General features: G+C 40.1%; 1 protein-coding gene across 1 annotated transcript in view; it reads left to right on the forward strand.

The window, feature by feature from the left end:
• Positions 1–16,550, forward strand: part of Cht6 (Chitinase 6) — a 526,853-nt gene that overhangs the window by 366,335 nt on the left and 143,968 nt on the right. Inside the window, exon 8 of the mRNA XM_068226058.1 lies at positions 13,713–13,838. Coding sequence (XP_068082159.1) covers positions 13,713–13,838 — 126 coding nt within the window. The remainder of the gene's footprint in view (positions 1–13,712; positions 13,839–16,550) is intronic.

Below are 16,550 nucleotides of genomic sequence, written 5' to 3' on the forward strand. Positions count from 1 at the left end.
GCATTGGTGCTGACTTCTTATTCTATAAACCTATATGTTGAACCATCACTATTGTACAACTGTTTCTCTTACTTAATTTTTTTAATGTGTATTAATAATATGTATTAATTTGTGCATGTCAACTACTAACCAGGTACCTGATTTTTGCCTTGAGGAGATAATTTGACTGATGATGCCCTCAATGAAGGGTGAAACATGTCTCAAGTGGAATCAATAATAAATTCCTAAATTGTAAAATTTATATGTATTGAATAGGTGACAAAACAAACCTTTTAGCATCCTACATGCCCTTTAGAGCCGATGTAACATGCGCCTGGATTCTTTCAATCGTGCCCCAGTGTTTTCCTTTCATGACTCCTTTTAACCGAGGAAACAAAAAAAAAAAGTCAGCGGGAGCCAGGTCAGGACTGTAGGGAGGCTGGGGAACCAATGGGGTGTTGGTCCTGGCTAGGAAGTCGTTGACAATGAAGGCGCTGTGACTCAGCACGTTGTCGTGATGAACTTTCCACGTGTCCTTGATGTCGCTTCGGCAGTGCGAGACCCTCCTTTTCAGTCTTTTGAGCACTTCCAAGTAGAAAGCTGAGTTCACTGTAGTCCCGGTAGGAACGAATTTGTGGTGGACAATGCCTCTGACATCAAAGAAGTCAATCAGCATGGTTTTGATCCTGGACTTGCTCATGAGTGCCTTCTTAGGATGGGGCGACGATGGGGTGTGCTACTCTGAACTCTGCCTTTTTGTCTCAGGGTCGTACTCAAAAATCCATGACTCATCGCCAGTGATAACTGAGTTTAAAAAAATAGGATCATTTTCACACATTTCCAACATTTCTCGGTTCCGAAGGACTCGCATGTCCTTTTGTTCGTCGTTCAACACTTTTGGGACCAGTTTGGCACACACCTTTCTCATGTTCAAATCTTCGGTCACAATGCGGAAAACGGTTGTTTTTGCCATGTTTAGATTTTGTGCTATCAATTGAAAGCTCAGCCGTCTGTCAGAGTTCAAACAATCGCGCACACGCGTCACATTTTCAGCGACTCGTGAGGTTGATGGCCGTCCACTGCGAGGTTCGTCGGTGATCTCCTCTCAGCTCTCCATGAACGACTTGTGCCATCGGAAAACTTGTGATTTGGACAAGCAATCAGTCCCGAAGGTCTGCTGAAGTAATGGAAACGTTTCGGTGGCGGACTTCCCAAGTTTAACGCAAAATTTAATAGCGTACCATTGCTCTACAGAACGATCCATTGTGCCATGTTACATGAACTCAAAACGGGCTTGTCGGAAACGCACGTCTTGACTCTCTGGCAGCAAAGATTGTTTGAAGCTAACACTCCCCTCCACCTAGTCCAGCAGGTTAGAACACGCTGCGGTGTACAGTTGCGTCAGAAAAAATTGGTCGCATTACTTATGGAACGCACATTGTACTCCAGACTGTATTTAGAGAACAGGTACTGATACATTTCTATCAGGGACGCATTGTTAAGTAGGATTCCCTTCTGGAAGGGTAACAAAGACTTATGCTTTCCAACAGTCATTGCTAAAACTTGTTCTGTCACCTTGCTTAAAAGAGCAGCCTGATTTGTCAAATCTGTGCCAAAAGCATCGTTGATGATGCAGGTGAGCATGGTGATGGGGAGGGTGACTTCCAACTGTCAGCCTATGTGTTTTGTTGAAGTCGGCGAGGTAGCAGATTTAAAGACGACGAGCCATCTGGCTAAGAAAAAACTAAGAGGAGTTGCTTTGGAGAATTGCAATCCAGCTTAGAGAGGTCGATGAAATACCACCCCGTGGAGGTGGAGGTGGCGGTGGCGAAGAAGTTTTTCATTCCCGACCCGAAGGGCAGGGCGGGCCCCCTAGATCATAAAGTGATCTCTTGGGCCAGGTGCACTGAAGAGAACAGTGTGATGCATGTAGATGTAGGAGATGGGTAAGCGATGTGAAGATTATGGAGGACGTTATGGTGGTGCCTCTTGGCTGGGGGAAATGACTGTAGAGGGAGGTTTACACCAGAGAGTCGAGGAGGAAGTTGCGTTGAAGGGTAAGGTGGTGAAGTGTTGAAGCAATGTGGTAAAGGACAGTTATGAGGTGTTGGAGATGTGCAAGGGTAGGCGGTGGTGGAATGGAGAGATGAGCAGAGGAAGGAGGTGGACGGACATGGAAAGAACACGGAAAGCGGGGATGATAAAGCCGGGTATGGTGACAAGATGGGGATGGGGGATGACTAAGTTGGGAGGTGAACAAGAAGGTTTGACAGTATGATGATGGCCGTAGACAAGTGCACCTTTGGAGATCAGGTGGGCGACAGCTGTTGCGCTGGGAAGCTGAAGTCAGATTAAGTATGTCGGACCAGTGGAGTTGTAGATGCGGAATGCCCTCTTGACGGGTATGGCTTGAATGCAGAGTTGTTCTTCAATGGCGGTTGCCGGGATGAGTGCGCTTATGCCGCGGATGATGCAACTGGGTCAAAACCCTGGCAACCAGGAATGAGTTAGATGGAAAATTTACAATGTCCAATAATGGGCCAACTATATTGGTATTATAAATTTACTCATTCGGAACAAATATTTCAGGTACCCTTTGGGAATCAACATCTTTATCATCTGATGGCCAGGTAGGCATCAATTATTAAAAATGAGACAAAATCTCTCTTAGTGCATTGGCACTGCCGGTGGCTCCAAGTAGCCTACGCAGTTGCTTCCTCCTCGCTAAGTGGAATGGCTAAGTTCTCCAAAGCAACTCCTCTCAATTTTTTCTTGGCCGGGTGGCTCAGCAACCTTAGTCTGCTACCTCGCCGACTTCAATAAAGCACATGTTTGATGCCTAGTTGGCAGTTAGCCTCCCAACATCAGGCACACCTGAATAATTCGCGACGTTGATACCTCCATTATCCGCCCAATCCATACTCAATGAACTCCACCTGGTTGGCGTTCCAGTTCACCATGTCTCCAGGATTACCAAAGGCTCCGCACCATCAACTCTTGTCTGCCTCTACTTTGCCTTTGAAGATGACGTCTTGGAACTCATTCGCAACCGGGTGCATATCTTCCGCCAGCTCCATTCAGTGGAACCTAGTCAATGGTATACAACTTCTTTGCCATCTGCTACCGCATCTGCTAACTCCTGCACCAACAGCGTGGACAGCGCAGCCATCAACTTCATCCAATACCACCACCACCACCACCACCACTACCACCACTACCATCACCATTACCACAGCGCAGCCATCAACTTTACCTTGCCTCTCTACTATCCCCAACACCACCACCACCATTACCACACCATCTGCATACACCCTTCCTCAAGTTCCTGTCACTACTATTGTAATGTCTTATACTTCCCCTATTATAACTCCAACCCTTTCTATCCTTCCCACGCCTGAACAGCCTCAGCAACTGAACATACCATCCAGCCGCTCAAGAAACCTCTATAACGCCTCCCACCACTGAAGCATCTGCCCACACAGTACGACCTCCATCGCAACCAACACCACCACCAGCCCACGTCACTGTGTTCAGCTGCGTCGACCGTGGCGTCGACCCTGACATCCATGAAGATGAAATCGTCCAAGAACTACGCTCAGGAAGGCTTACCTGTCTGGAAAGCGTTCCGAATATACAACGTCCATGGACCAACCTACCTCGTGTGCCTCCATCTTCCGCATAAAGACGACATAACCCACCTCATCGCCAACGGAGCATGCTTTTATGACCGTCACTATAAAGTGGAATCATCTTGCTCCCCTCCCCCACCCTCGACCCATCATCCCGCCAATCCAACCTGACGTCGCACCCGACCTGCCTCTTCTCCCTAACAACCTAGCCATCAAGTCCGTTTTAACCCTCCCCTACCTAGTTTCTTCCCTCCACTAAAGCCACCATCCAAACTTCTATGACTCCTCCTAACTTCTCTTGTTAATTTTGTTTCCATATTTCACATCCTTGCTCTTCACCTTACCCATAACACTGCAGTCAAAATCTCCAAATCTTTCCGTCTCACTAGCCAAGAGGACCCATTGCATCATTTCTCCTCCTTTTTTCTGCACATCCTATTCCCCTCTTCTTCATTCCACACATCTCCTGCTTTTCTAGTTTTTTGCTAGTTGCTTTACGTCACGCCGACACAGATAGGTCTTATGGCGACGATGGGACAGGGAAGGGCTGGGAGTGGGAAGAAGGAAGCGGCCGTGGCCTTAATTAAGGTACGGCCCCAGCGTTTGCCTGGTGTGAAAATGGGAAACCACGGAAAACCATTTTCAGGGCTGCCGACATTTGGGTTCGAACCTACTATCTCCTGAATACTGGATACTGGCCGCACTTAAGCGACTACAGCTATCGAGCTCGGTTCCTGCTTTTCTCACTTTGCCCGGCCAGAGAGAGGGCATTACCCTCTATTGGCCCGCCCAGCCCTTCGGGCGGGGAATTAAAACTTAAAGAGGAAAAAAAAGGAAAAACAAAAGGCCTCCACGGTATGCACTAAATGTGCATCTTGGTAGGTGTGCTATTTACCAACTGATGAGCCCACCTTAGCACACTGGGGCGAAACACTGGCGACGGGGAATGAGTTAGCTGGAAAAAAGTAAAAAAATAAAAAAATTATATTGTCCAATAATGGACCAACTATATTGGTATTATAAATTAACTCATTCGAAATAAATATTTCAGGTTCCCTTCGGGAATCAACATCTTTATCAACATACCAATTAGGCAAGCAGCTCATCTTCTTTCTCCCAAGTCTTCCCAGCCCAAACTTTGCAACATTTTGGTAACAAATCAAGCTGCTTTTCTTTCAATTTTTTCCAGTTCATGAATCAAATAATCCTAGTGAGGGTCCCATACACTGGAACCATACTCTAGTTGGGATCTTACCAGAGACTTATATACCCTCCAATTTTCATCCTTACTACAATCCCTAAACACCCTCGTAACCATGTCCAGAGATCTGTACCCTTAATTTACAACACCTAGATACATACAATGATCCCCAAAAGGAACTTTCACCCCTTCAACACAGTAATTAAAACAGAGAGGACTTTTCCTATTTGTGAAACTCACAACCTGACTTTTAACCCCGTTTATCATCATACCATTGCTTGCTGTCCATGTTACAACACGATTGAGGTCATTTTGCAGTTGCTCACAATGTTGTAACTTATTTATTACTCTATACAGAATAACATCATTCGCAGGAAGCCTTATCTCTGATTCCACTCTTTCATCTATACATATAAAATAACATGTGCTGACTGACTGATTCATCATTGCTGAGCCAAAACTACTGGAGATAAAGTAATGAAATTTTGGGGATACATTTAATATAGGGTGTAAGTGCTCACTAAGGGAGGATTTTTGAATATTCCGTCCCTAAGGGGGTGAAAAGGGGGAGTGAAATATTTAAATGAGGATATCTATATCTCAAAAACCTAAAAGTTAACAGACAAAAAAATTGGGATCTGGAATCTTCTTTAAAAATAAAGATACGTGTATTTCTTTGTTTTTGGAAAATCCCATTAAGAGGGATGAAAAAAGGGAGAAAACTGGTTGAATACCTTTTATGAGGATACTTATATCTCAAAAACTGAAGATGTTACAGACATGAAAATTGGTATTTGGAATGTTTTTTGAAAATACAGAAACATGGATTCTTTTGTTTTTGCAAAATTCATTGAATAGTGGGTGAATGGGAGTGACAAACCGTTTTAACCGTTTTAACCCTCCCCTACCTAGTTTCTTCCCTCCACTAAAGCCACCATCCAAACTTCTATGACTCCTCCTAACTTCTCTTGTTAATTTTGTTTCCATATTTCGTATCCTTGCTCTTCACCTTACCCAAAACACTCCAGTCAAAATCTCCAAATCTTTCCATCTCACTAGCCAAGAGGACCCATTGCATCATTTCTCATCCTTTTTTCTACACATCCTATTCCCCTCTTCTTCATTCCACACATCTCCTGCTTTTCTCACTTTGCCCGGCCAGAGAGAGGGCATTACCCTCTATTAGTGAATTTTAAAAAGTATACTGTATATGTAGGCCCACAATATATCTCAGACAATTAACATGTTACAGACTTGAAAACTGGTATTTGGGATCTCCTGTACAAGTAAAGAAAGATAATTTGTTTTCGGAAAATCAACTTAAGGGAAACTGATAAAGGGGGTGAATTTTTAAAATGAGCACTTGAACATCTCAAAAACTTAACATGTTACAGATGTGAAATTTGATATTTTTAATCTCTTTTGAAAAAGAAACATATTTTTTTGTTTTCAGAAGAAACCACTTTCGAGGGGGAAGGGGGAAGGACTGAAAAGGGGGTTGAATTTTTTTTATTAGGATAGTGATATCTCAAACCTAAGGATGTTACAGATGTGAAAATTGGTATTTGGAGTCGCCTTTAAAAATAAAGAAATCCGTATTTCTTGGTTTTTGGAAATTTCCCCTTGGGAAGCGGGGTGGGGGTGAAATATATATTTTTTTAAGTTTAATTCTTCATATGAGGATGCTTATATCTCAAAAACTAAAGATTTTGCAGACGTGAAAATTGGTATTTGGAATCTTAAAATATAAAGAAACATGTGTTCTTTTGTTTTCAGAAAATCCATTTAGGGGGGTGAAAGAATAGAAAAATTAATGGAATTATTTGTATGAGGGTACTTATATCTAAAAAATCTAAAGATGTTACAGATGTGAAAACTGACAATGAGAATATCTTTTAAAAAAGAAACTCACATTTTTGGAGGAAAAACAACTTGGGGTGTGGTGGCGGGGGAGTTGAATTCTTTTTACGAGGATACATTTATCTCAAAACCTGAAGATGTTACAGTCATGATAATTGGTATCTGGAAGCTCTTTTATAAATGAACAGGTAATTTTTGTTTTTGGAAAATTAACTTAAGCGCGAATTGTGAAAGGAAGTGAAAAATGTTGAATTATTTTTATGGAGAAACTTATATCTCAAAAACTGAAGGTTACAGACGTTTGAATTTGGAATCTTCTTTCAAAGTAAAGAAATTTGTATTCTTTTGTCTTTGGATAATCCATTTATTGGGATGGGGGTTGTGAATGAATTGAAAAATTAGTTGATTTCTTTCTATGAGGATATTTATATCTTAAAAAGGAATGATGTTACAGACGTGAAAGTCTGGGAGACGGGTGGAAAGAAGTGATGAAGAAGTTGAATTATTTTTATGAGAATACTTATATCTCAAAAATTGAAGTGTACAGATGTACAGACGTGAGAACTGGTATTTGGAATCTCGTTTTAAAGGTAATGAAACACGTATTTTTTAGTTTTCGGAAGATCCACTTAAGGGGGAGGGGGAGAAAAGAATTGAAAAAGAGGATGAATTTTTAAAAAGAATACCGGAATATCTACAGTATATGTCAAGAACTTAACATGTTACAGACAAGTAACTTGGTATTTGGAAACTCCTTTAAAAGTACAGGAACATGTACCTTTTTGTTTTTGGAAAAGGCATTTAACGAGGGTGAAAGGAAGTGAAAAATGAGTTAAATTATATTTCACGAGGATACTTATATCTGAAAAAATGAAAATGTTAGAGGCATGAAAATTGGTATTTGGAATATGTTTTTTTCGACTTGAGAAAAGACTGTTTCTCACATGTACAGTTCTATGTCTCATGGTCATCTTAGCCCCAATGGACAATACTACAAACGTAGTTTACAAAGAGTTTCTGGGGTAAATGAAACTCAATTTTTTGGTGAGTCTTTATACTTTAGGGATTTTCAGATAATATCTTAGTACAGTGCCGAGGAATGATTACTTTTATCAAATCGCGAAATCCACGCGAGTGAAAGCATGGGTAACTGCTAGTCTACATATATAAGGAAACATAAAGGTCCAGTAATACTACCTTGAGGAATTCCCTTCTTAATTATTACAGGGTCAGTCAAAGCCTCAACTACTCTAATTCTCTGAGATCTAATTTCTAGAAATATAGCAATCTATTCAGTCATGCTTTTGTCTAGTCCCATTGCAATCATTTTTGCCAGTAGTTTCCCATGATCCACCCTATCAAATGCTTTAGACAGGTAAATCGTGATACAGTCCATTTGACCTCCTGAATCCAAGATATCTGCTATATCTTGCTGGAATCCTACAAACTGAGCTCCAGTGGAATAACCTGTCCTAAATCTGAATTACCTTCTATCGAACCATTAATTTTGCAAACATGTCTAATATAATCAGAAAGAATGCCTTCCCAAAGCTTGTATATAATGCATGTCAAACTTACTGGCCTCTAATTTTCAGCTTTATGTCTGTCACCCTTTCCTTTATACACAGGGGCTACTATAGCAACTCTCCATTCATTTGGTATAGCTCCTTCATGCAAACAATAATCAAATAAGTACTTCAGATATGGCACTATATTCCAACCGATTGTCTTTAGTATATCCCCAGAAATCTTATCAATTCCAGCCGATTTTCTAGTTTTCAAATTTTGTGTCTTATTGTAAATTTTAATACTTCTTTAGCATTAGTCACCACCTCTATTTGAACATTATCCTTGTAACCAACAATCTTTACATACTGCTGACTGAATACTTCTGCCTTTTGAAGATCCTCACATACACACTCCCCTTGTTCATTAATATTATTCATGGAATGTCCTTCTTGGAACCTGTTTCTTCCTTAAAGTACCTATACATACCCTTCCATTTTTCACTAAAATTTATATGACTGCCATTTATGCTTGCCATCATGTTATCCTTAGTCGACTTCTTTGCTAGATTCAATTTTGTAGTAAGTTCCGTCAATTTCTCCTTACTTCCACAGCCATTTCTAACTCTATTTCTTTCCTATCTGCACCTCCTTCTAGTCTCATTATTTCTCTGTTACAATAAGTTGGGTCTTTACCATTCCTTAGCACCTTTAAAGTTACAAACCTATTTTCACATTCCTCAACAATTGCTTTAAACCCATCCCAGAGTCTGTTTACATTTTTATTTACCGTTTTCCACCGATCATAGTTACTTTTTAGAAACTGCCTCATGCCTGCTTTATCAGCCATATGGCACTGCCTAATAGTCCTACTTTTAAGGGCTTGCTTTCTATCACATTTATTTTTAACTACGACAGAAACAGCTTCATGATCACTAATACCATCTATTACTTCGGTTTCTCTATAGAGCTCATCTGGTTTTATCAGCACCATATCCAGGATATTTTTTCCTCTAGTTGGTTCCATCACTTTCTGAATCAGCTGTTCTTTCCATATTTGCTTATTTGCCATTTGTTGGTCATGCTTCCTGTCATTCGCATTACCTTCCCAATTGACATTTGGAAAATTCAGATCTCCCGCTATAATCACATTCCTTTCCATGTCGTTTCCCACATACCTGATTACCTTAACAAATAATTCTGAATCAGCATCAGCGCTACCCTTTCCCAGTCTGTACACTCTAAAGACATCAAGTTGCCTATTATCTTTAGGAATGAGCCTTACACCTAGAATTTCATGTTTCTCATCTTTAACTTTTTTGTAGCTTACAAATTCTTCTTTCACCAGAATGAATACTCCCCCTCCTACCATTCGTATCCTATCTCTACGATACACACTCCAGTTCGATGAGAATATTTCTGCATCCAGGATATCATTTCTCAGCCATGATTCAACTCCTATTACGATATCTGGTAAGTATATATCTATTAAATTACGTGATTCTATTTCCTTTACAATACTTCTACAGATGATATAGATGTTGATTCCCATAGGGAATCTGAAATATTTGTTCCAAATTAGTAAATTTATAATACCAATATAAATGGTCCATATTGGACATTATAAACTTTCCAGCTAACTCATTCCTGGTTGCCAGCATTTCACCCCCATGTGCTAGGCTGGGCTCATCAGTTCAACACCGAGATTTTTATGTCATCCCTACCTGACTTCCAGATCCCTGTAACCTTATCACCGCTTCCTAGACCACCCCGTTTCCCTGAATGTACCTCCCTGTTACCATTCCAAACAAATTTCCTAACTTATACGTACCACTGCGGTTTAAGTGAAGGCCATCGGAGCACAGATCACTATCTCCCACCCATTAGGATCTAGAAATCAAAGCCCCACTTTCCCACATACCCACTCAACAGTCTCATTTAAATCCCCAATCACCCTTCAGTCAGTATCCCTCCTGCAGAGTATTCCACTGATAACAAACTCTACATCGTCGCTATAAGACCTGTCTGTGTCAGTGCGACGTAAAGCAAAAAAAAACAAAAAAAACAAAAAACCTAATCTCCACTTCCTTAAACTGCATCCGTGCTGCATTTAGCAGATCCCACACATCACCAGCTATGTTGATACTTATACTAGCTCGCCTTATGTTGTTGGATACAAAGTGAAACACTACCACCTTCTCCTTCCCCTCCTCCTTCTCTTCTACTTTCCTCAACATCTGCCTCAACCTAATTCCTGGATAACACTCTACTCTAGTTCCCTTTCCTCCATACACTTTCCCCACATGTCTAGCAATGGAATCCCCCATGACTAGAGCCTCAACCCTACCCACCTCATTTGATCCCCTCCCCTCCTGGTCAGCCTTATCTTTCCTGACAGCTGCAGAAGCTAATTCCTCCTCCCGTTTCTCCTTCCCATGACCCTGTTCCACCTGTCTTTTCCTATCCTCTACTCCACATTTCCCTTTCCTACCTTTTCCCTTCCTCCTATTTCCACACATCACAGCAACAATTCCATGTTCCTCATCTTCCCTCTGTTGTTCTACCTGCAGTGACTCGTACCGATTTCTCACAGACACCTGTCCTGAATTCTGATCCTAAATGGAGCCCTTAGCCTGCAATCTCCTTCCCCATAGAATATTAGACCACTTGTCTTCTACAATTCCCCCTTTTCCTTCCCATCCCTCTTTTACACCTACTGTATCCTGTACATTGTCTGAGGGAGACCTATCTTCCTTTGTGTCTTCTGAGAGAATCCTAATTATCTCCCTCAAACTCTCCAACTCCTCCCTCACTTCAGCTAGACTACGGTGACTCTATATGTATATATGGATGTAGAATCACTGTAGCCAGGACCACCTGATAGTGCTCACAGTAGCTTTAGTTATTTTTTTTGCATGTTAGCGAGGCAGAGCGAGCAGGAAATAAGAGACAGAAATATACGCGAACCTTTTAATATTATTTAAAGACTTTCCATCAATCATTTGGCAGTTTTATGATTTTTTTAGTAAACCTATGATCTAGGGGAGATACATAAGCAAACTTTGAACTTCTAGTTCATTTATTTATTTATTTATTTATTTATTTATTTATTTATTTATTTATTTATTTATTGTGCTTCAGAAAGGTAAAAACCTAATTATATGAAATATATGTATGCATACTATTACATTAGTCTTAAAAAGAAGGAAACTTAATATAATATTAACTACAGTAGAAGTCCTGGTAAAAATAAAGTCAGGTATAAACTAATAGTCCCTTGGGCTGAGCAGCGGTCACTTGATAGGCCATGGCCCATCAGGGCTGGTGCACCATGGAAAAGAAACTAATAGTATACTTTTTCTTCAGTAGCATAATATTAGCGGTCGACAATAATAGTACAAATGTTCAGTTATAAATGCATGTAATTTAACAGGGTATTTACTAACAATGTGTAAACGTGTATTGTTACTATTATTATAAATGGTGATTGTAGTGATGTTATCGATGGTGGTGATAATGATGATGATGAGGAGGAGGTGGATATCAATTATAAATGGTGATTGTAGTGATGTTATCGATTATGATGATGATGTGGTAGATATCAATAGAAAGAAGGAAGGGAACCAAAACAATGAGCTTAACAATTAGAGACAATAGAGTGAGATTAATTTAGAACAGAAAACAATGAAGTTCTATACTTAAATACTTACATTGTTTTACTATGGAAGAAAATGTAGTTGCAAATATATCTAGACTGTATTCGATATGTATATATGTATGTATGTTGAGTATTCAAACCAAAGGCTGGTTTGAACCTCAGCAGCTCGACCATCAGTGGTCATAGATGGCCTAGGCGTGACTGAAGAGGCATAGTAACGAAATGAGGGGTGATGTACTATTCCCGTTGCTTTCCTCACCACGCAAAAAATTCTTATTAAATACTGATTTGCCAAGGTTAATGAAATGCACACACCAGCCGACCCTATTAGCAACATTTTCATACCATTCATTGCAGGGACTGGCTGCATAAGGAATGGCATTACTAGAATCGCTCATACCCCAGTCACTTTATGTTGTCAAAGCCAAGGATGAGTCTGACACAGGTCGTTGAATGTAACCAATTATATCTAGCCCTTACTAGAAGGCATGATTCACTGTAAACATTAGGTCTCGCCAGCAAAGGCAGTTCATTACTTTATTTATTAAATATTACCATTGAGTTGCTCAGCTTCCCAGTCCACAAATGCATCATCCATCCAATGTGCTAATTTTCACTTACATTTGTGTTATTTAGGTTTTGTGGAAGGATTTGGGAGATACAAGTTGATTAGAGAGTGAAATAGGGTTGCCAATAAGATCATTAAATACTTTATAGATAAATACAAGATCTGCTATTACTTGCCCTTTTGTCAAGGATTTATAGCCCAGCTGTTTCATTAAATTGTCATAGGAACCAAATTTACGGTAATTTTTAGTTATTTTGTACGTAAGGTATCTAAGAAATGTGTTTTGCAACTTTTTAACGTTGTTGTCATACATTTTATAGCTGGAATTCAAAACGAGCAATGCATATTCTAGCCGGCTCATCGGCTAGTTGATAAAAATACTTGGAAAAAATCACAGCTGGGCAGAAAGCATAGCAGTATACATGGAGGTCGGAAACAACATGAACGAGGTATAAAAGCTTTAGAGGGTTGGTCATGCTGACAAATAATTTGGAAACAACAATTCTATATCTCACACGGTTGTTGTTTTATCATCTCCTGAAGTTAGCAAATCAGATCACTTTGAGGGCGAATTGAAATGGGCTTCAGTGAGTCGGTGTTGTTAAATCTGAACGTGGCTTAAGACTGGCTTGAGGGCCATGCCGAGAAATCAGCATCAAATACAAACACAAGGCAAATTCTGGGGCCATGGTCGCTTTCTTCCCACTCCTATATATATGTATACACACACATATATTTCTTTGACTGGTGCTCTGAAGCTGGTCTTAAGCCAGTCTTAAGCCAGTGCAGATTTGGCAACACCGCCTCGCAATGCCCATTTGAATTCGCCCGCGAAGACATCTGACTGGCTAATTTCAGCAGAAGATAAAATGGCAACGGCATGAGATATCGAATTATTCTTTACAAATTATTTATCAGTATGACCAACTCTCTAAAGCTCATATATGTTCACCTCTTTTTCCCGACCAACTTGTATAGGCCATAGACAGATCTATGTGTATTATGAGCTTTCTGTTAGTTCTCCATTTTCAGGCATTAAAATTTATAACATACACTGCAGAGTGACTATTCGTGTGATGATGATGATGTTGATTATTATTATTATTATTATTATTATTATTATTATTATTATTATTATTATTATTAGTGATTTAACAATGAGTTTATCAGTCTTTGTTATTCATGGCACATATTTTGTTCCAGAGAGGAACGCGGATGGGATATAGACGTGATAATCTTCCATTTCAAATTAATTTCCTGAAGAATACCCCAATGAGGATGTTCATTTACGTACTGTTTTCTTTGCCAACAGATTTGCGAGAATCTGAAGTCCTCTGACTGGAAGGTGATTCAGCCTAACCCGAGTGCCATGGGGCCCTACGCATATAAGGGCAACCAGTGGGTCGGCTATGATGATGTAGACATCGTCAAACGTAAGGTAAGTAAAGGTTGTACCTGGGGAAATGCTGTCTAAAAGGTATCTCTCTTTGGAAGCAATTCAAGAATAACATTGAATTCAACGCATGAAGTAGCCTGTTGGAGAAAAATATCTCATCATACTCAAGGATGCCACTCCAGATGTTGAAAATCTTGTTGCTAGGAAATAGACGTAGGCCTATAACAAGTCAAAACTTACGTCTTTCGTAGAGCAATTTTTAATTTTAAGTTTTAACCTTCTAAATTGAACACTCTAGTTTTTATTATATGGATTTGTTCTATTTTGTTTCAATTTCTTTCACTTACTGTTTTTGCCTTTGTTGTACATTATTAACAGTCCTCATATAGCAGTTTATAATGAACAAATATTTAGTGGTCTATTACAGTCGTTCTGAATTGCCCTATTATCAACCTCTCTCTAGGTAACACAATTAGGCCCTGCTATTTTACCGCTAAAATCTGGATTCAGATGTGGTTAACTGCACATTGTAATGTGCCCGACCAAGTTTAGAATTCCGTCCAATTCACCTTTCCAAATTTGCTCCTATACTTCTCTGTCATTCATTTGTTATCTTCCCCGGAGGTGTACCACAGACAAAGACAGTTGTCTTACTCATCCTCAACGTTAATCAGGGCACCAGTAGTGGCAATTAGGGGGGCAAGGGGGGCAGTTGCCCCCACTACCATTTTGTGGAGAAAACATTATACTTTTATTGACTTTTATATAGCTGAAACTAGGAAATATAGGGATTATTTAAACAAAAGCAATTTGTACAAGCCCTGTTGTATTATCAGGTAATTCTTTCACTTAATTTCTTTGATATTAAGAGAATTATTAGCAGAAATACGCACAAAATATCGTTCATCACGGCTAACTGATGTGTATAGCACCACAGCACGTAGCGGAAACTCGCGCAGCAGCGTATACCATATGCTGTGAGAAGGGTAGCAGGGTTTTTCTTTTGCAAAGGTCATGGACACTAAAGTATGATTCACCCGTTTGGCGCGCACATTCGTCAGTGTCGCAGTCTCTTTAGTGTCTGTTAGTTTCTTAGTGTATAGTCAAATAGGCTACTCGATGACTTTTAATTGTATAATCACGCCATGCTTCTATTTATTTGTAATACTTGTGTAATATTGTTCCTTTAGTAAATTTTTTATTGTATGGTACTGAATCAAAATCTTAAAAAGCTGTTATTACTGCACTTAAGTTGGTAAACTGTCAACCTTTACCTGTCTGTCCAAATTTGCTCAAAGAGCATCAGAAAACTTACAGTTTTGTAGCTTTTTAAAAGTTTGGATGTATATACCCCCAACTCCCACCCCCACTCCGCAAGCCCAGGTATATTGTGTTGTCTGTAAATTTTTTGCCCCCCCCCCCATCCCACTTCTAATTCCCAGTTGCCACTATTGCAGGGCACCATCCCTTGACTTGGCTGTAATGTAGTTAAACAGTTACCGGGCGAGTTGGCCATGCGGTTAGGGGCGTGCGGCCGTGAGCTTGCATCCGGGAGAGAGTGGGTTCGAATCCCACTGTCGGCATCCCTGAAGACGGTTTTCCCGTCGCTTCCCATTTTCACACCAGGCAAGGCTGTACCTTAATGAAGGCCATGGCTGCTTCCTTCCTACTCCTAGGCCTTTCCTATCCCATCGTCTCCATAAGACCTATCTGTGTCAGTGCGACGTAAAGCCAATAGCAAAAAAAAACAAAACAAAAAACAGTTTATATAGTACAGACATCGTAGTCACTCATGTGCTGTACATAATCAGGAAGACTTCAAGTAGGCCTACACTTCAGACATGAGCAAAATTTGATCACGCTGTCCCTAGCCCCTTGCATAAACTACAACCACCAAATCATTCTTCTTCTTATTTTATTGGTTTAACATCGCACCAACTCAGACAGGTCTTGATTATTTTTTTAACCATGTTGGTTGATCCTGTTTTCCATAGAAATCAGACAGGTCTTACGCTAACGATGAGGAAAGACAGGACTAGGACTGGAAAGGAAGCGGCTGTGGCATTCACTAAGGTACATTCCCAGCATTTGCCTAGTGTGATAATGGAAAACTACCTAAACCATATTCAGGGCTGCCGACCATGGAGTTCGAACCCACCATCTCCAGAATTCAACTTGCAGCTACGTGACGCGAACCACTTCGCCTATCATTATTATTATTATTATTATTATTATTATTATTATTATTATTATTATTATTATTATTTCTTCTTTCTTCATTTCGGCCTGCTGTGGACCACGTTATTTCAACCGTTTGCATCCTTGAGCTTTAATTCTTCCCCAGTATTCACGCATTCTCGTTCTGTGAGCCTCCTTTCTTTCATCAGTCCACTTTTTGCCTGTCTTCAACTTTGGCCTTTCTTAGAACCTCTTGTATCCCTGGAGCTTTTTCTGGAGAGGAGCATGTTTCTGGATGTCTTTGAGTGTGATTCCTATTTCTTGAAGGTCTTTTTCAACTTTGATAAACCAGGGTCCCTTGGTTTTCTTGTTAAGAAAGTAAGAAAAGATCCTATTGGTCTGTCTCTGTGTGCTCATGCATGCTATATGGCCATAAAAATTAATCCTCCTTTTCCGAATCGTGTCCGTTATCCTCTCCATATGCTGGTACAGATCGCTGTTGTGACATCTCCTGTACTCACCATTTTCTTTGATTGGTGCAAGAATCTTTCTCAGGATTTTTCTTTCTTTAGCTTC

The sequence above is a fragment of the Anabrus simplex genome, chromosome 2, assembly GCF_040414725.1.
Source record: "Anabrus simplex isolate iqAnaSimp1 chromosome 2, ASM4041472v1, whole genome shotgun sequence".
NCBI lineage: Eukaryota > Metazoa > Arthropoda > Insecta > Orthoptera > Tettigoniidae > Anabrus > Anabrus simplex.